The following is a 20,291-nucleotide window of genomic DNA, read 5'->3' on the forward strand; positions in this document are numbered from 1 at the left end:
TTCATGTAGTGCCACGTGTCATTATTCATTAGTAATATCCCAAGTGTGTGTTATCAATTAACCTTACATCACTACCATTATTACCACCACCATTGTTGTAAACATTGTCGCTACCACAATTATCACCAACGCCATCACCACCACCACCAGCAACACCACCAACACAACCACAACTGTCAGTATCACCAAATAGTTGTCACACCTCCGCCATAATATACTGCCACAACCACAATTACCGCATATGTCACTGAATTGTTACCTCTACTACCTAACCACCACGCCCTGTTATTGGGGCACCAACACTATGCCATCACTGTTGTCGTAGCCATCACCACCCCCCTTATTATATCCATTTTTGTTATTATATGCAATTACATTACTTTTGCATTATAGTTTACTAAACGCTTTTACACTGCTTTTCAAACTCACCACACGTTTAAAAATATAATTTATCAAATACTTTATTTTACAGGAGATTATTCTTAAAGTAGAACAGAATAAGTATTTTTCCGAAAACACAGCAATCCAAAACCGGCATACTTCCCATTCCACAAGAATTGAGTAGTGTAGTTGGTCTGGCGTCAACGAGGTTCCTCTAATCAGTTCATAAGAAACGGAAACAAAAATTGCCAAGACGAATGAAAAGGAAACCCGGAAGCGGATGCGAGACCAAACCAGAACCAACCAACCAACCAACCAGGCTGACTGACTGAGGTAGAAACTTTCCCATATCCTAAAGCCATTTCTCAGCCATTTTTTCTTGCTATAGAACCAATGAACGGTAAATATAGATATTGTAAAGTTACTAAAGTATACCTACCAATAACTCTATATAAAAATATAAAAAATAATAATCTCAGGAGAATACCAAAAAAACTACTTCAAAATTGATATTGTACACTTTCTGAAGGCGTTAATACATTCTCCTTCTGTATGTATACATTCTGTGAGTACGAAAACCGTTTTGCTAACTGGCCCTATTTACGTGAACACAGTACCAACCGAGCTCATCTTCAGAAGAAAATAACAATTGTTGCAAAATTCCACCAACCTTGCAGATGACAGACAATGCTTCGGGTCGTCAGCTCAGCGGCTCAGCCATGCCTTGTACAACGGTGCAAATCCCATTTGGTGGATAACTTGTTCCGATCATCTCAGAAACCCAAGTAGGATCTCCAAAAATTTATTCCCATGGTTGACGTAAAAAAATCCAGAGAATATATGTATGGGCTGTAGTTGTAAATGCCTAAGCGAGAGCCAGTAGACTTCACATCTTAAGCAGCCGCTTTCTTCCCACCAATTTGTATGCCGAACTACTTAATACGTGATGTAAAACCTTGTTTTGTTGGTAAACCTGCCTGCCGCGTCCTGTAAGGCCTTTCATTCACAGTGCGTTTATTTTCTGATGGTCCTGCACCAAGAATCCCTAATGAGCTTGGATCAGTTAACCGGGTACCATTATTCATATTTCTTTGAGATGGGGCCTGAACTTGGAAATTACTATCAGCTTCCCCTCTCCTCCTCCGTTTCCATGCTTCAAACTTGGCTGTATCATGACCTCTTTGCCTGTCCGAAGGGAAGGAGAAGGGAGAAGGGTCACTGTCTCTGCCGAAGGGGCCAGAAGCGGAGCCGTTCATGTGGGAAGGGCCAGCCTCCACATCCTGGTGCTGTTTAAGTTTTGAATATATTTGATGAAGTCTCTCCCCGGACAGATTTGAAAAGGTAGAAACATATTTCCACAAGCGCATGGTCATCCCTGTAGATGCGCACTTCGTTAATCTATGACCTATTGGCTCCAATTTAAAACATACCCCATGAAAAGGGAAAACAAATTTGTCATATAAGCAGTCCAAGAGCTTGTCTAATGTAGGATCAACTATTCACGTAAGACATTAACCTAATCAATTAAACTTGAAACATCTAACAATAGCAGAAACAGAAGCAATCAGCAATGACAAAAATAAAGCATACAAGGATGAAGCACATACTATCTTGTCCATACGGTTCCTCCTCATTTTCTAAAACAATTTGATCTATCGTTCGTCCAAGAAGTTGTAGATAACTTCGAATCTTGGAAAGCACCTGAAAAAAAAGAAAGAAAAAAAAAAAAAATACCAGCATGAAAATTATGATCTAACAATGGCAGAAAGACAAATTTATGATCTAAGCTGTACCTTTTCCTTTGGAAGATTGGCACTAATTGTCTGCAACCGTTCAAGACTTTTCAAGGTTTTAGTTTCATCCTTCATCATCTCTTCACACCATTCCATCCATTTCTCCTCCTTGAACTTCTCATACACTTCATCATCGTCCGACATTTCACCCTCCTCTTTCACTAAAGGTTCAACTTTCTGGGGTTTCAGTGGTCTACCCTTGTTCATTTGAACATTAACTCTAGAAGAACCAGTTTTTCCTTTCTTTAGCCCACTGTGAGCTAAAGAAACATTGACAGTAGTTTCCCTATCCCTTGAAGACTTACGACCCACTTTAGCATTTGCATTCTTTCCACCAAGGGCTGCAATTTCCTGGTTACAGTCGTTTTATTCATCAACTCACACGATATAGGAGCCAAATCATTTACTCACACTATTCAAGAAAATCAATCACATTCAGAATGGATCCAAAACACACACAAACTAAAGCACAGGCAAATAAACAGATGACAAGAGTTAAAAGCATTAGGATGGATAGGCTTCGACAATGGAGGATTCATCTTAGACCCAGCAGTAAGTTTGACACAAATTCACAAGTACTTAAAACAACGATCATCTCGGCACACTCATAACGTTTCCACTAAATTTCACACAATCCGGTCAAGAAAGAATCATTTTTCTTTTTCAATCCTACTTCCTATTTCAGAAAGTATAAGCACGATTCTAAGTTTATTGCATACCATTTCCAAAAGAGCGTTAGCACGATCTCTCAAATTTGGAGCACGGGGTAAAAATGTTTCATGGTGTTGAAGTTCCACTGGAGCAATTTTCTTTGTAAGGCCAAGCCTTTCATCTAAACGTATCTTTTCCCAATTTCCAAAGCCATGGTAGTATATTCCAATAAGCAATCTTGCATCATCAACTATCCAGAAGGCAAATATCAGCAAAAAGTAACCAAACTACTGTCTTTCTAGATGGATGGGGAAAACTTAAATTATAAGAAAATAAGTAATACATACTTTGATTCCAACCACAACCTTTCGACCAATTTGAAGGCTTGAGGTACATCAAGACACGAAACTGAGCAATGGGATCGTCATATCGACTAATGCGTTTTGCCAGGTACTGAAGTTCACGAACACGATTGAGCAGATCACCAGCTTTGACAGGGACACCAAAAAAATCCAGCAAGGGCCCCTAAAAAGTACCACAAATTTGTAAAATACATCAGTCAGCAAGTACTCACCCGCAACAAAAACAAAAAACAATTAAACATAGGTATTCAAGAAATTCGAAACAAATATATATATATGAATAGACATTATCTAAAACAACCTTCGGGTCCAGACTCCCCACTTCCACTGCTTCTGTGCAGCCATCAATCAATGCATTAAAAAGCTCAACCTGCGCTTCAGTTGAAGCTGCTGCAACGGCACCACCAACCTCCCCAACTATCGAGGCAATTTGGCTCTCATTCCCAAATTTCATAACCTAAAACAAAAAGAAAGGGCATTGTTAAGATAATTATACATAAAAATATGCATAAATTTATGAAGTGGCATTTGACCAAATATGTGTGTGTGTGTGTGTGTGTATATATATATATATATAAAGTTGCACAACAACATTTTCTTATCAGTTGTGCTGCCTTGCCCTTTTCTTTTTCTTTTTTTTTTCTGGGTTTTTGTTGTTACTGGTTTGTAAGTTATTTTTTCTACTTTTTAGTTGGTAACTTAGTGCTGCTTGTATCTTTGATATTTATACCTGCCTCATGGGATGGCATTATAAACAGTATTTGAGAAATATTTGATAATTTCTTGTCATAAACAGTTTTTGAGTAAATATATCTGTTACAAGACACTATATCCACCAAAAACCACAAAGAAAAAGTAGAAGGAATGCACCAACACTTTGCACTTATTTTCCTGACAAAATATATTCACAAGTTCCATTTTTCATCCAAAATTTCCATTGTCCGCCCCTTCACTTGTACTGATCAATACTTCAGTTGATATTTCTGAGTTTCCAGACCCTTAATATTTCAGTTGATACTTCTTTGTACAAAACCTAATTAATGAACCACAACTACTCCTGCCTCCTTCTTTTCCTATAAAGAGAAAGACAAGCCCAACCCAACTATTATTAAGTCTAAAAATGTTCCAAAAACAGTTAAAATTAGGTTAATCATTTATTACTCCAGCCTGACAATTTAGTAGTGAAATAGCAAATTATTTATTTGCCACCGAAAAGGAAAGGCTAAACCACATAAAATGCCAAACACAATAGTTCTCAAAGAAAGTGGACTTTGATCATAACAATCAGCAAGAATACATCGACATAAAAGCACGGTACATTTTCTCGCCACTTTGATTCTGAAATACATGTATCATAGGAAACAGAACAATCTATAGATATAATTAAGTAAGGGAAATATATTATAGCAATGAGATGCACCTAAAAGAAACATCTGAAAAGAACAGAACCATTTGTGAGAAGGTGTCCAATCAGATCAAGTCTAAGAAACTGTCTTCTGATAAATCATAAAATATGCTGATCTTTCGTATTAAAACCACAAAGTTAAAAAACAAAAAAAAAAAAAAACAAAGAAAAAAACAAAAAACAAATATCCAAGAGGGACGGGTTAGTGTTGTAAAAAAATACGGGCCATTTCAATCCAAAAGTGAAATGCTCCCCCCTACCCCAGTGCATTTTCTTCTTTTTTTCAAGCAGGTAAGAGTATGTAAGTACCCTTTCTGTATATATATTTGGGTGCTACACATGAAATATTATGAGCTTTCTCAGACAAGAAAATATGTGGTTATGGGTGGTTTGGATGGAGAGAAAGAAGGATTTTCGAAAGTTACTGCAAGGTTATGACTATAAAACTATGCACAACAAAGCTACAACTTATAAGTAGGAGCTTACAGCACGAGAAAATCGCAATGCATCTCTCTTTGATAAGTTCCCAGAAGACCATCTCCTAACTTGAGCCGATGCTCCGCCAATCATTGGTGCTGAGGTAACTGTGTAATCTGATTTTCGCCTTTTCTGGACTCTTTCCTGAGGCTCAGATTCTTTCTTTTTTCTTTTATTACTTCTATCAGGCTGATCGGCTTCTGCATAGCTCTTAGTATTCCTTGTAGCACGAGGAGCAAGTGCTTCCTAAAAGAAAGTAACAAATACATCATTTTATCCGGCTGATAGAATACTATTATAGTAAAACAGTATATAACAGAAGAGATTCATACTTCGGCTTGGGATACTGCTTCTGGCTTTATCCAACGACTCCAAAAACTACCATCATCTTCACCAGTACCAAAATTTGCAACCTGGACATATATGTACCAAGAAAAAACAAAGATGAATATGCCTTAATGTGAAAGTAGTAGCAACTATACAACATCCCTCCATCACCATCTTTACTCAAAATTAACCCGAACCCAAGAAGTCCTGTGCCTTTGATTTTAGGCCACAGTGACATTGTATTACAGAACAAAAAAAAAAAAAAAAAAAAAAAACAAACAAACAAACAAACAAAAAAACCAACAAAAAGCAAAAACTCCTGTGGGAGGGAACTCAATCAAAGTAAGGGAACAGAGCACAATGAAAAAAACATGCCTTAAAAGCACTCAACAATTCATTCCCTTCCTCTGCAGTTTCCTTCTCTTCAACCTTTTCTGCTCTTTCAAGAATCTCATCAATATCCATACTCAAGAGTCCTTTCTTGCTCTCTTCATCATTTTTGTCTTCCTTGAAAAGCTCCTCAGCCCCAAATCGTAGAATAGCAGACAGCTCATTCTGCAATTACAAAATCAAAAAATCAGATATATTAGTTATGCTCATAGAAAGAGAACAATTGGCGTACGGTAAAACTATATATGTGTGTGTATATAAATATATATACTGTTCCCCTTGAAGGTAATATATGTAGAAAGAGATCCATCTATAAGTGGAAAACCACAAATAATCTTCGAATCTTTCTGCTTACATTTTCCCCACATTTACAAGTCCCCATATAACCCAACTGAATTCAGCACGATAAACAATTAACTCAAGTCCTTACTTTGTCAAATAAAGTCCCCTTCTTAGATTCTTTCTTCTCCAACCTACCCTCTGCATTTAATTTTTGAATCACCAAATGGTCAAGCACCTATGGAACACATTGGAAAAAACAAAACATATTAGATTGAATAAATGAACTCAAGCGAAAAATTGTATGCATAATGCATATGCAGATACTATATGTACAAACTGCACAGTTCAAATTTATAAATCATATCTCAAGATAATGTCATGTAATGTACCATCCTTTTCTTTTCAAATTTATATATCGTATCTCAAGATAATGTCATGTAATGTACCATCTTTTTCTTAGCTCTCTCCAGAATATCTTCCTCGACACTTTTGCTTGTGACAAATCTATAGATGTTAACAACTTCTTGTTGCCCTATTCTGTGCGCTCTGCTCATTGCCTGATTCATAGTCATTGAGAAGGGGAGGTTCAAACTCAGGTCTTCAGTGTGAAAGTTACACTAGCATGTAAAAGTATGCCCATTGGTAGGGTTAAGAAAGAAAGAAAAAGTCTTTTAAATAAACCTGAAGGTCATTTTGGGGATTCCAATCTGAGTCGAATATTATTACTGTATCCGCTGTGGCAAGGTTGATACCAAGGCCACCTGCTCGAGTTGAAAGGAGGAAGCAAAAATCTTCACTACCAGGCGCATTAAAATGTTCCATTGCTTGGTGGCGTAAATCGGCCTTTGTACTCCCATCAAGCCGCTGAAATTGAAAACCTCTAATTGACATATACTCCGCCAGTATGTCCAACATTCTTACCATCTGCAATAAATGATTTCAATGATTAGTAGCCATAATATCTCTGTATCAACCAATTAAAATGATATCTCTGTACCAACCAATTAAAAGTAATATAGCATAATCTTGGAAATCTTGTCCCCTAACTAGAGTAAAAAATATGCAGCATTATATTGCATCAGATTCACTACAGGCTGGGGGAAACAGACCAATATGCCCGGTACCTAAGCTGCCTGAGTAACTTTGTAGTCATTAACTATTAACACATGCAATACTCCAGCATGTGGCCAACTGCTACAGAAACAAATAGACAAAATATGTTGACACAGACACAAGTCATGTTTCCACACGAACAGAGTCACTCCCAAATCAAAGATCAAGACACTAAAACCATGGCAATTGTAGAGATTAGATAAGTGGCAATTCTAGGAACAGTAAAAGCATGGCAAGAAAGAAGGCCAGAAGTGTTATATCCTCAAACAACCAACCAATGATATTTCCCTACAAATAGCAACAGATATGGATTCCAACACTGAATTGAGATGGAATAAAGAAAACTGTGAAATTAGAAAGTGCATCAAAAACAACTCAACAAGATGAAAGTATGAGCAAACATTAAATCCATCTAAATAGTAAATAAACCTGGGAAAATATGAGAACACGGTGCTTTGTTTCATGCAATTTCATAAGAAGCTTATCAAGTATAACCAACTTTCCGCTGCTTAAAATAATCCTCTCCAATTTACTGCCATCTTTACTACTTGAGTCCCCACCATAACCATGGTCAGCACTTTCAAACAGAAAGGGATGATTACAACATTTCTTCAACTCTACCACAATATTCAACAACGAAACCTGCAAAGGAAAAAAATAAGGTAAAAGAATGAAACCGCTATTATTTTAAACAATCACCACACAGAAGAAAGAGATAGTAAGGGTAAAGCGGGTATTATTCAACTGATTACATTTTCTATCAGGAGAAATATTGCCTATAATTTCATGTTCTTTTTATATGGCAATATTTTGGCAACTTAACTCCTATTATCATTAATTTTGATTATGTTTACTACCAGGTTTCAAAGATGGGATTAAAGGAAGAGAGTGTTGTGAAAGTTTCAACACCAATTTTGGTGCAGGATTTCTTGCTGTACTTGAGTAAACTGAAAAGGTTTCAGTAATTAGCGGACCTCATAAGAAAAGTGAAGGGTGGCACTCAAATGTTGTGAGTTAAGAGACGAGAGCAAATGTATTTTGTGACATTTCAGTCTTTTTGACTCTTTTCAGAATAGAGGAAGAACTGCTGAGTGAACATAAAAAAGGTAGTATCAATGTACATAAAATTTGACAGAGATAATTTCTTTTATCAAACTATTTATTAGCATGTCAGGCTTTTCCAAATTTCTCTTTTAACTCCGACGGTGTTTGGAAAATAATCATCCCCACATAACAAGACAAACAATCTTCAATTTTCACCACAACAGTTCATTTCATGCAAATGATTGAGTTAATTTAAGGTTGAAAGATAAAACACAAATACAGTTACAGTTACAATTAATTCTACACAAGACAAAAAATTATTTTGACTGATATGCTAATTGCAAACTATACAGTTACAATTAATTCAACACAAGGCAGACACAATCAAAGATCGAGTCAAATTTGCAGTTACAATGCCAAATTTTTTTTGACTAATATGCTAATTGCAAACCTTACAGTTACAATTAATTCTACACATGGCAGAGGAATGGGGAAAAAAACCTGATTCCCACGAACTCCTTTGTTCAAGTTATGAAAGTTGCGTTCCAAAATCCACTTATAGTACCTAAATTAAATAATTCAGAACCAAAGAGCAGAATGTCAAATCAGCTGAAAAGAGTTAATAAAAGACCACTTCATTACAAGTTCAATCACGTACTGTTTCTGAAGAGGAGACATTTCAACCCTAAGAATTCGTTCAATTTTAGGAGGTAAAGACTTTTCCACATCCTTGATAACTCTTCGAAGAATGTGAGGCCTCAATTCCATATGCAGATTAGCAAGCTAAACATAAACCCAAAACAAATATTAATTCATGGTATAGATATAACAATAGTTATCAACAAAGGCGAACATGAAAAATCCAGGTGCAGAGAGAATGTAAATAAAATTTCACTGGACAATACCTCAATCTCATTGAATGAACTGAGATTCTTGTAATTCTGAACAAAATCATCTTTATTCTTGAACTTATCAGGGTCGAGGAAGTGAAGCAGAGCCCTGAACAATATTTGAAATTTACCAAAAAAGAAGAAAGAAAAAAATATGGAAGGCATTGGAAAACTCATGCATGACCCATGGTATCGGTGCTAGCAATCAACTCTTTCAGGAGAAGATGGGAAAAAGAAAAAACTCAATGAAAACAATGGGAGGGTCTATTTGAAACCAAAGAATTAGTCAGTATACCATTTATTTTGTTGTAAAACTAAACAAAAAACTTTACCCTTGCCAGAAAACAACTCAAGAAACGATTGTATTTAGGTCAAAGGAAACAACAAAGAGGTTGATCAAGAAGACCAAACCAGAAAACAGAAAACAAACACGCCTTAGAAAGCTAAAACAAGAAAACACCCTGCACAAACAGACACTCGAAGCCATTAGAGAACAAATGCTATCCAGTCTTGCCTAAGCAGAGAGGGGGAGAGAGAGAGAGAGAGAGAGAGAGAGGGAGATTCCCCTGAAGTAAGGAAACAGATAAGGTCAGCCAGAAACAAAACTCAATCCGAAAGCTCCGCAAAACCAGCTCTCAAAATCCTTAAAGACCCCCAGATAAAATAAATCCAAAATTTACTCAGATAGAAAGAAAATTATCTCTATCCCTCTATTTCTCCCATCCCCTCCATTTCATCATCACCCAACACCACCAGCATGTTGTTCTCCTCATTCTCTACCTCCAAACAATTAGAAAGAAGCATCTCCTCTCTTCTCATTTTCTATCCTCTTTCTCTGACACTGAATCCAAGGGGTGGCTGAACACCTCGGATCGGAGCCGCTCATGGCACCAATTGGATATGATAGAGAGGAAGAGAAGAAAAAACGAAGAGAGGAGAAAGAGAGGAGAACGAGAGTAAGTTTCTGAGAAAATAATATGTAATGGTTAGGGTAAGTGATGCAGGCCAAGAGAAAACCGCTCGCAAATATGTTCAGAAGGATCCCATGTGATATGAATTGTGCACACATGAATGCAATGCCCAAACCCCCACCCCTCTTAACGTATACATAGGAGAATAGAGTCACTTTTGGACCCAAATGCTTAACCAAGCACACACACTGAACATAAGCACTTAATAAAAAATAAAAAATAAAAAACAGAATTAATGCATGCACAAGCAGAAATATGAGAATAAGAAAACAAATCAATTACCATAACTCCTCTACGCTGTTCTGCAAGGGAGTACCAGTTATAAGCAACTTGTTCTTCGTGCTAAATTCCTGTCAAACCAGGAACGCAGCATTTAGTGTAAGACGAGATTAAACTTGATAAAGGTGTGACAAATGATTGGCTGACTGCATACCAAGAGGGTTGTGTACAACTGTGCCTCACTGTTCTTTAATCTATGAGCTTCATCAACCATTAGATAATTCCACTTGATCTTGGAAAGAACAGCCTTATCCTTTAAAACCACCTCATATGTCGTCAATAGTGCATTGAATTTTATAGGCCGGCTTCCTATTTTATCATTATTAAATTCATACTGTTGACAAACCTACAATCAAAGAAAATAACAAACAGATCAATAATTGATATATGAACCTCATACATGTGTACAAGAAAGCATGTCTTACCTCTCGGCTTGCACGAGTACCAACATACACAATAATATTCATATCAGGGAGCCACTTCCTAAATTCTTTGGCCCAGTTAGACAAAGTGGATAATGGTACAACAACAAGAAATGGCCCGTTGATCTGTTGAGCATTCTGCAAGAATGCAAGAATAAAAAATAAAAAAAGAAAGGCTATAATCTCATGTAAATTACAATCTAACGTTCATCTGAAACTATGCTAAATAATAGAACACATTACAAGCTAGTAAGCAAAGAGTTTGGATTTCATCTTCACCTGTAAAAAACCAAGCATTGAAACTGATTGAACAGTTTTACCAAGACCCATTTCATCAGCTAAAATGACATTGGTATCATTCCTCCAACTGCAACATGCAAGAGCTGCTGATTAGAAACTTTCCAAGAATGGCATATTAAGGAATCCTTTTTCCAACGATAAATGTGAGATAGAAGTAATAAACAAGCCATGCCTATTAACAAGAAAATTCAAACCCTCAAGCTGATAATCACGAAGACTTCCTCCCTTCAACCATTCCGGCTGTTCCTCGAGCTTCCGTAGACTTCCTAAACATCATTACCAACAATTTAAAAATAAAAGAAAAATGATCACAGTATGTCAAGAAGAGCAACAAAACAAATCAATACATAGCAAGAAAATGAAAGGGATGAAAATGGAAAGAGAAAAAACTAGAGGAATTGGGTTAGTGCCTAGTGAATAGGTTGCAGTATTGTGCCTGGTCAAGGGGGATCCTTATGGTAGGTCAGGTGACTCGGAATATACTTTAGATAGTCTTCAGTATCTGTCAACATCAGGCCTCCAGATAAGGCCAAGGAGTTGGTTTGGTAGTCCTAAGTAGTATGTGACTTTTCCAGAATTTGAGACACTGATATGAAATAGCGCGAGGGAGTATTTCCTTCCAGGAAATTCATGTATTATTGTCAGCATACCAATATATCCTAAATACTGTATAGAATCAGATGAAAATGCAGACATTTAATGTTATTATTGAAAGGTATTTCACCAAAATGAATAAGACGAAAAAGAAAACAAAGATGATGAGGAAGAAGAAAATCAATTATCAAACCCAGAGTGTGGGAGTTAAAAGACAAATAACTTTGAACAAGACATGAACTGTGTAACTATTAAATTTCTAAGACAAGAAAGAGAATAATCCCTGAACTCATTCGACATATGATGGCCAGCATCTAACTCTGCCCTATAGTTCATCTACTCCCACTCCCTTATAATCTTAAAAAAAATCTTCAATTACACACCAACCAAATGTTTCAAAAAACTGCCAACACCAAACAGCCCCACAAAGCTCTAGCTTCCCCCCCCCCCCCTCCCCCCTCTTCCTAGAAATTCTCAAAAATTTCTAAGCCAAGCATTTTTCTATGATTGGTGAGGGGAATGAGAATTGAGCACTGATGTGTCAAATACGTATTTTAAGATGATTTTGGTTTTTTTAAAATAAAATTAAGTAACTTAAACCTTATACCAAATCTAAAACAAAAAAGTAGCATTTAAGTAATGAGGTCAATTAAGATTTAGGATCAATGACCCATTCACTGCTCAGACTCAAGAAAATAAAGTAAACACCGCCTTAAGAATTTTAAGGTCATTGCCTTATTTAATTGATACTCAATAAACGGAAGTTATGAATTAACTGCAATGTTTTTCCAGCCCTTTCTGGTTGTATGCTTAAAATTTGATGTTCCTATCAAAGAAAGAGAATGCAATGACTACCTTGCTAGCAAAAAAGAAGAACAAGAAAATGCCATGACCCAGGCAGTGAGAATTGAAAACGAAAAAAATATGCAAACGAGAAGATAAGCTAGTTCAAACACTAAAGCCCAAACCTTTGCTCCTCTTGCGCTGGAGATCCACCATTTTTCCTTGTACAGCCATTGCAGCTTCACGAGCCTGCTCATAATAACAATCCACAACCAAAGTCACAAGCATTAGAAAAATCTAATGATGTGCACCTGTGTCCACTCATGAAAAAGTTCACCACACACAGATAAGTACTAAAAAAATAAGGGTAAAGTACAAAAAACTATCTCAACTATTGGTGTCACGACACTTTCATACCTCATCTTTTAAAGTTGACAATGTCATACCTCATCTTTAGAATTTGGTTCAATGTTATACCTTCCGTTACTTGGCCGTTTACTTTTCAGTTAAATGCTGACGTGGCCTGATTCGGAACCCACTTTCTATTAAAAAAATTAATAAAATATTATTAAAAACTAAAAAAAAAATTATTTAATATTTTTTTAAATAATAAAGAAAAGTAAAAAAAATACCTCTGCGGAAGAAGAAGGAAAAAAAAAAATTTGAAAACCCATCAACCCCCCCCCCCCCCCCCCGCCGGGGAAGAAGAGGAAGGAGAAGGAGGAAGAAGAAGAAAAGGAAGGAAAAAAAAAAAAAAATCCAACCCAACCCAGTTCCCCCCCCCCCCACCCCCTGCAGCCCAAAAAGAAGGAGGAGGAAGAAGAAAGAAGAAGAATAAGAAAAAACAAATAAACAAACTCAACCCGACCCAGTTCGTGTACCCCCCCCTGCCAACCCCAAATCCACCCCTCTCATCCATTCTCCCCATCCTCCACCCAACGGGATCTGGGTTTTTTTTTTTTTTTTTCTGGGTTGCTGGAGGAAGAAGAGGGGGTGGGGAGGGGAGAAGACAAACTGAGGGTGGGTGTGGGGGAAGACATTAGAATTTTTTTTTTTTTTTTTTTTTGGGTTTGCAGGTGGGGGGGGGGGAACGAAGATGAAGATGGGGAGAAGAGAGAGGAGGGGGGAGGGGGAGACGAACTGAGGGTTATTTTCTTTTTCTTTTTTTTTTTTTACTTTTTATTATTATTTTAATATTTAAAAAATATTAAATAATTTTTTTTTAGTTTTTAATAATATTTTAATGATTTTTTAATAGAAAGTGGGCCCGAATCAAGCCACGTTAGCATTTAACTGAAAAGTAAACGGCCAAGTAACGGAAGGTATAACATTAGACCAAATTCTAAAGATGAGGTATGACATTGTCAATTTTAAAAGATAAGGTATGAAAGTGTCGTGGCACCAATAGTTAAGGTAGTTTTTTGTACTTTACCCAAGAAATAACCATCAAAGTTCAGGTGACCTTCAGATGCATGAAAATTAAAAACATGAAGATTGAAGATAGAACACTACCTTGAACTCATCGATAGCATCTTGTGCAAACCCAATATCTACATCCTTCTCCCTACCATCAGATACCATTGACAAATATAAGCATTCATTATTACAATTAAAACTGAAGAAAAAGCATAGCACCAGAGAGTCAAACACTATTTAAGATAAAGCACTGGAAACTTGTACACTTAATTTAGCATGAATAGTGCAATTTTAACATCCCAAAGCATAAACGAAAGAGATAGGCATGAGATACAAAATAAGCAAATAAACTGCAGTACTAGACAGAATATGATTTTCAATAAGTCAAGCTTAACTTACCATGTTGCTTCAGCATAAGACAACCCTTGCCACTTGACTAGATATTCCTGACCCACATCACCAGAGCTATCTTGCCTGATGCGGTCTGCAATTATTCTCTCCACCTGAGAATCATTAACAAACCATTGTAAGCAAAAAAGAAAAATGTACATTCAGGAAAGTAAATCAAAATTGTGAAATGTAGGAAAGCAAACCTGACTATTCTGCTTGATGAGATCTAAGTCCATTTCCTTGCTCACATCATGAACCTCAATCTAGCAAGCATATACATAATCCCCCAAAAAAAAAAGATAAATGAGCTACTTCACATGACAATAAAAAATAATAAATAATAACAAAAACCATAAAATCTTATGCGATCTATTACATGGAAAGTCAAATATCAATTATGCATGGGAAAAAATCATGAGCATTTTATAAATGAAACATTTCCACAGAACGTGCATAAGTTAAAGTCAATAGACTTAAATCGGATTCTTTGACAACAAACTAATGCCAAAGTCAAAAGAAATTCTCAAGGTGGCACCCAATTAACAGCTATTCTTAAGAGACAGAGAATCTAACTTTCACAATATTTAGTTAGGAACAGGGTTTAAGTGTAAGTCCTTTCAAAATTAAAACAAAATCTACAGTTTCTGGTCCACTAAATTTCAACAGAAAAACAAACAGTAAACACAAAAGGACATTGACAAAATTCAACGTCTAATGCATCACTCCTTATCCATTTCATATATTCATGTTTTGAGCACCATATTCTAATAATATTACAGAAAACACCTCATACTTGCCCCTTACAAACCCGTTTCAAAATTTAAGGCAGAATATGACTATAGGTATACTGCTTTTTTCTTTATATCACAGAGCCCCATTACAACAACTACAACAAAGACTTTTCCCACTAAGTGGAGTCAGCTGAAATAAAAATAAAAATAAATTTATAATACAGGGGTCAAGTTGTCCAGTGGTCAGACTAGGGAAAACATCATGTTTTTCATCAAGGAAAACAAAAATAGGGAAAACATCATGCTTTCATCAAGGAAAACAAAAATAAAGCAGCGGTCCAATCATGAAATAAAACCTGAAAAGAACTATCCCTAAACTCAGAAGATACAACACCAAAGGGAAGCCCAAAGGTCCCAAAAAACCTCCACTTCATCAACCCTGTGCTTCCTCAAATGTATTCCTCTACATTCCCACAACCCATAAGTATTTTTTTACAGTAAATGTTAAGCTATGCCCCTGTACTTTATGGAAAAAGGGAAGCGTTGGCAAACATTTACTGAGCAAAAATACTTCAGATTAAAGTATTACATTTCAATGAAAAAGTTTGTATCTTACAACAAATATGTCATTTTAAAAATTTGTACAGCGCATAGTGAGCCCTTCTTGATCCCATCTTAAATATAAAAAAAATAAAACAGAAAGAAAAAGGAAAAAAACAGTGGCATGTTCACCATATGAGTACTTCGGAAAATAAATCCATGTTGAAAAAGGAAAACAAGTACCTCCTCACGTGATATTGTGTTCCGGTACCTGGCATCTTCCATCACCTTTTTAGTGTAATTTAAAACTTTCTTAAAACCGCTAAGCTGCAAAATAAAAACCAAAACGTAGAGCATCTTGAACAACAGATTGTATGAAAAATCCAAAAGATAAAGTTACAACACCAATTACATTTGACATAATGTATCTAATAAATTAACTCAATCCAGTGCTTGTGCATAACCAAGAAGAAATACTATAAAGCATTACATTTTGTAGCTCGGAAATTGATTTCCACTGACAGTGCAAATGGGACTGCCCTTTCCATTTAATCAAGAACTCCATAATATTCCAATCTGGCTCAGAATCAAACAGGTGACTTAATAGGATAGGATCCGTTGATCTATTGTTCCTGAGAGCATCTTCAGCCATGCCTTTAGGCTGATGCCAGAGCACCTTTTCAATATAGTCACCATCCTCTTCTTCAATCTCCTCCTAAAAGAACAGATACAAAATTAAATGAATAAATCAAGCATCAGAAATAACAGAACAAAATTTTTAACATACAATCAATGAGGGATAACCCAAACTAAAGCAGTTAGATGCTAGCAACTACAGAAATAAACAGATACACAATAGGCATAGAGCATCAAGTGCAAGAAAGTTCCCTGCCCAATTACATGTTCTTTATGGTCTGGAGCATTCCATTATGTAAATAGAGGACTCACACGCACTTCTGCTCAGACACATTCATAGTAGAGGTAGCACCATTAATCAGATGGAGATCAGGAGATCTTGGATTATTATAACAGGGGATGATCAAGCTAAAGAATAAAAACCAGCAAAAGCTTCTTTTTTTTATCCTGACATGAACTGAAAAATATAATGTAATAGAGAAAGATGAGTTACAAGAGGTCCGTCTCAGCATAACAGACTACCATACCATCACAAGAATTAAATTACCTTCAAGTCAACACTCCTATCCGCTCAATACGAATTATAAATTCACAATCAAGGGAATATCCTATTCAACCCCATTATCGAATATACTTGTATTTATTCAAAACAGTCCACATAAAAGCTGAACCTGGAGATCACCAATGAGTGAACCCTTCCTCATGGCCCCAGAACCCAAAAGATCCTTGACCAGCAAAGAGACCACAATTTCATGGCCAAATGAACCACTAAATACAAATTTGCAACGTGGAAGAGGAAGGCCAACACTCTTGCCAGCATATTTTAACAAATATACCACATCACAAAGACACTGAGGGTCTTCTTTCTTGCTGCACATTGCAAGTAGTTTTCCTATGTGCCACCACATGCAAGAATTTGGACTTTGAAAGTCTTCCAAATCATCCTATCCTGGATTAGCAGAGAATCATTCTAATCTAGAGTAAAAAGAATATTACAAACAGAGGAAAACTAAATGGAACCCTAATATGCAACATATTCAAAACTTGTCCAAATTTTTTACCAAAATACAAAAGCTCTAGTGGAATTTAACCTGAATATCACCAGCTTCACAATTTTAATACGTCCCAATTTTTTATGAGATGGAGAGAACCAATTACATGACCTTGTCCTTCTATTGATGATTTGATATCCATCAATGCAACATTAATATCTGTACGCCTAACAAATTTCTTAAACTTCAATGATGCACCAATTACCACCCAATCTCCAACTCGTTCCAAAGGGATCGCTGTCTTTAGCAAAAACATGCTAAGGAACCAAATTCCACTAAGACTAGCCATTCTAATATTTAACGTAATGAGACACTTGAACATAAAGATTCATCGTAGAAATCCTTGAGCTCTTTGCCTTCCTTTCCTTTTTTATTCTTTTGTGAATGAAATCGTTGTCTAACCTATCTTACAATGCACACAATTACACATTCATCCAGTACGTTCCTTCGAATGTTCTAGAAACAAGCTGCCTATACACATTAGCCTATGAGTTTAAACTGTTTTAAACTACATCTCCACTGCACTTTTAGAAAAATTAATCAAACCAGCAGTCCACCTTATTGCCAAAAGAAATTCCAAATTCATTTGCATTCTAATTTCTTTGTTACGTTACTTTTTCCAACTATAGCTTTTGACAGTAGATAAGTAGCAAAACAAAACAAATCATTACATGACAAATCCTTAACATAAAAGCAAATCTTATTTCACTTATAAGGATGTCTAGGCTCAGTTTTCCCCATGTTGCATAATTTCCAACGTGAGAATCACACATGCAAATAAAAGATGTGATATTAAATGGTACCAAAATACATGGATGTTAGATCACAGAAGTAAGCAGATACCTTCTGGGACTTCTTTTTCTTTCCTTCTTCCACTTCATCGCTTCCATCACTTTCAACATATGAGACCTTCCTAACAGACCTAGTAGAAGTTCGCACCTCACCATTTTGTCCAAGAACATTTCTTCGGCCGTTACTTTTGCGGGTATGTACACCTTTCCTTTTGATACCTTTAAAATCCTCGTCACCATCACTCTCAGAGTCCTCCGCTGAGGACTCATCATCATCAAATGATGACTTCCCTCTTCTTTGGCGACTAGATGAATGATATGATTTGCGTTCCCTCGTCGATTTAGCATTACCATGATGCCTCCTCTTAGGTTTCTTTCCATAATAAGAATCATCTTCATCTGAAACATCATGCTCATCATCACTATCATTATCTTCATCAGAATCTTCACCATTCCAATTTTTATCCTGGTGTCATCAAAGAACAACTTCATTAGTGTACAGTAGAACGACAAAACCACTGAATACATCATCCAACGCAAACGGCAGAGAGATGGAGAAAGTGAAAAATATACATGAAAAAAAAAAACAAATAGAACACTATTCAAAGTAAGTCAACAAATAATATAACTCTTTTTTTTTTTTCTTTGAAACTGCTCTCTTGAAAATTATGCACTACAAATTGCAAATAATCTTCCAAGGTTAATTGACCATAGGGGTGCATGAAAAGCTCTGTCCCTTATCAGTTAAACACTCAAAAGTAAAAATACAAAGTTAGAATTGGGAAAATAAAGTGAAAATGGCAGTTGCAAGAAGTGAGGCTCTGGCAGAGCGTAGAGCCGTCAGAACCAATTTTTATATAATAACTTCTGACAACTTCAAGCCAGTAAACTAATAACGTAAATTTACTAATTAAACTGATTATCACCTTCTGTGCAGTGCGACCACTCCCAACACCATAGTCAGGTTCAAAATCTGCATCATCAGGATCATCTTCTGCAAAGAAGGAGAATGATGAAGAGAAGTAAAAAATTAGTACATCATCAAAATATTAAAATGATAAAAGGTATATAAGAAATGAAGGATACAAATTCCTGCCCAACAGCAGCAAATTCTAATAAAACAAAAAGATTTGCAAAGCAAATTACCATCTTCGTCTTCTTCATAATCAGCATCAGCAGCATCAAGATCTTCATTGGCATCATCACCATCTTCAAAATCTTCAATATCATTTCTAGAAGTTCTATGATGTGCATGGTTACTGACTGAATTAGGCTTTGATTGTGGCCTAGAATTTGACCCAACGGAATGATGAAACCCTCTATAGTGCATCGATTCACTTTGTTCTTCCCCATCCTGCTCATAATATTCATCAGATAGCATTTCATCTGCAGGGATGTCAGAATGGCCCTGTTGTCCCTTGCTTACTTTTGGCCTGCCATCATGTTCAAACTCTATTCTATCTTCCCCAACATCTGAAGAATTATCTTCAGATCCAACAGCATTTCTGTGGTCCGACCCACTTTTAGTTTCCTGACCAGAATCAGACCCACCCTGTGAGTGCATAGGCTGACAGTCCTTCCAAAAGGTCGAACCCCACTTTCCAGCCACAGTTGTCCTCCTCCCAGAAGAGGGCAAATTGGAAACTCTTGTACCCATACCCTCATCTGCTGCTACCTCATTGTGCAACCTACTAGCATTGTCATGTTCACCTTCACTTTGATACTGCACATCCATGTTGATATCAAATTCCTTTTCACAAGATTTTACATCCACATCATCATTCCCTGTAGAACTGTGAATTCTTTCAACACTTTTTCCCTGGGTCTTTTCTTCGAGGACACTTCGTGAAACAGTGTCTTTAGAAATAGTTCCTAAAAAAAAACATCAGTTCTCATGGAAATTATATGGATTCATATTAGCAATGTCTGCACCTGCAAATAGCAAAAACACTAGTCAAAGTGGAAACAAGGTGTTTCCATCATTGCTCAATTCACAACAAATAAATTACTTCAAGTGTAGGCCAAAATAAATTAAAATTCTACATATGAATCTGAGCATCAAAACTGAATACCTGGAGACCTATTCATATAACAATAAAAGCAAAAATTTGAACCCTCCATCAACCTGAGACAACTAAAGAAAACCCAAGAACGAACATCACAAACAGTTACTTAAAAGATAATGAATAACTTTAATGGGCTAGGAACAAACATAACATCTTGAATGGACCTCGTAAAATTACATTTATAGTATAATGATTGTATAAAAAT

General features: G+C 36.3%; 1 protein-coding gene across 1 annotated transcript; it reads right to left on the minus strand.

The window, feature by feature from the left end:
• Positions 1-865: 865 nt before the first annotated feature.
• Positions 866-19,921, minus strand: LOC148693066 (protein CHROMATIN REMODELING 5-like). The gene is given in 31 exon segments (XM_088679311.1): positions 866-1,756; positions 1,989-2,082; positions 2,175-2,525; positions 2,894-3,075; positions 3,173-3,350; positions 3,489-3,644; positions 5,079-5,315; positions 5,402-5,482; positions 5,772-5,951; positions 6,217-6,303; positions 6,515-6,625; positions 6,750-6,992; positions 7,611-7,823; positions 8,727-8,790; positions 8,884-9,008; positions 9,131-9,224; positions 10,369-10,436; positions 10,520-10,711; positions 10,791-10,925; positions 11,067-11,154; positions 11,260-11,353; positions 12,650-12,713; positions 13,977-14,028; positions 14,280-14,383; positions 14,474-14,533; positions 15,785-15,868; positions 16,032-16,256; positions 18,073-18,486; positions 18,947-19,014; positions 19,167-19,884; positions 19,886-19,921. Coding segments are annotated over 31 exon segments (5,226 nt in total). The 5' UTR covers positions 19,907-19,921; the 3' UTR covers positions 866-1,313.
• Between the last annotated feature and the right edge of the window lie 370 nt (positions 19,922-20,291).

The sequence above is a fragment of the Pyrus communis genome, chromosome 11 (genome assembly GCF_041283825.1).
Source record: "Pyrus communis isolate YQ-2024b chromosome 11, ASM4128382v1, whole genome shotgun sequence".
Taxonomy (NCBI): domain Eukaryota; kingdom Viridiplantae; phylum Streptophyta; class Magnoliopsida; order Rosales; family Rosaceae; genus Pyrus; species Pyrus communis.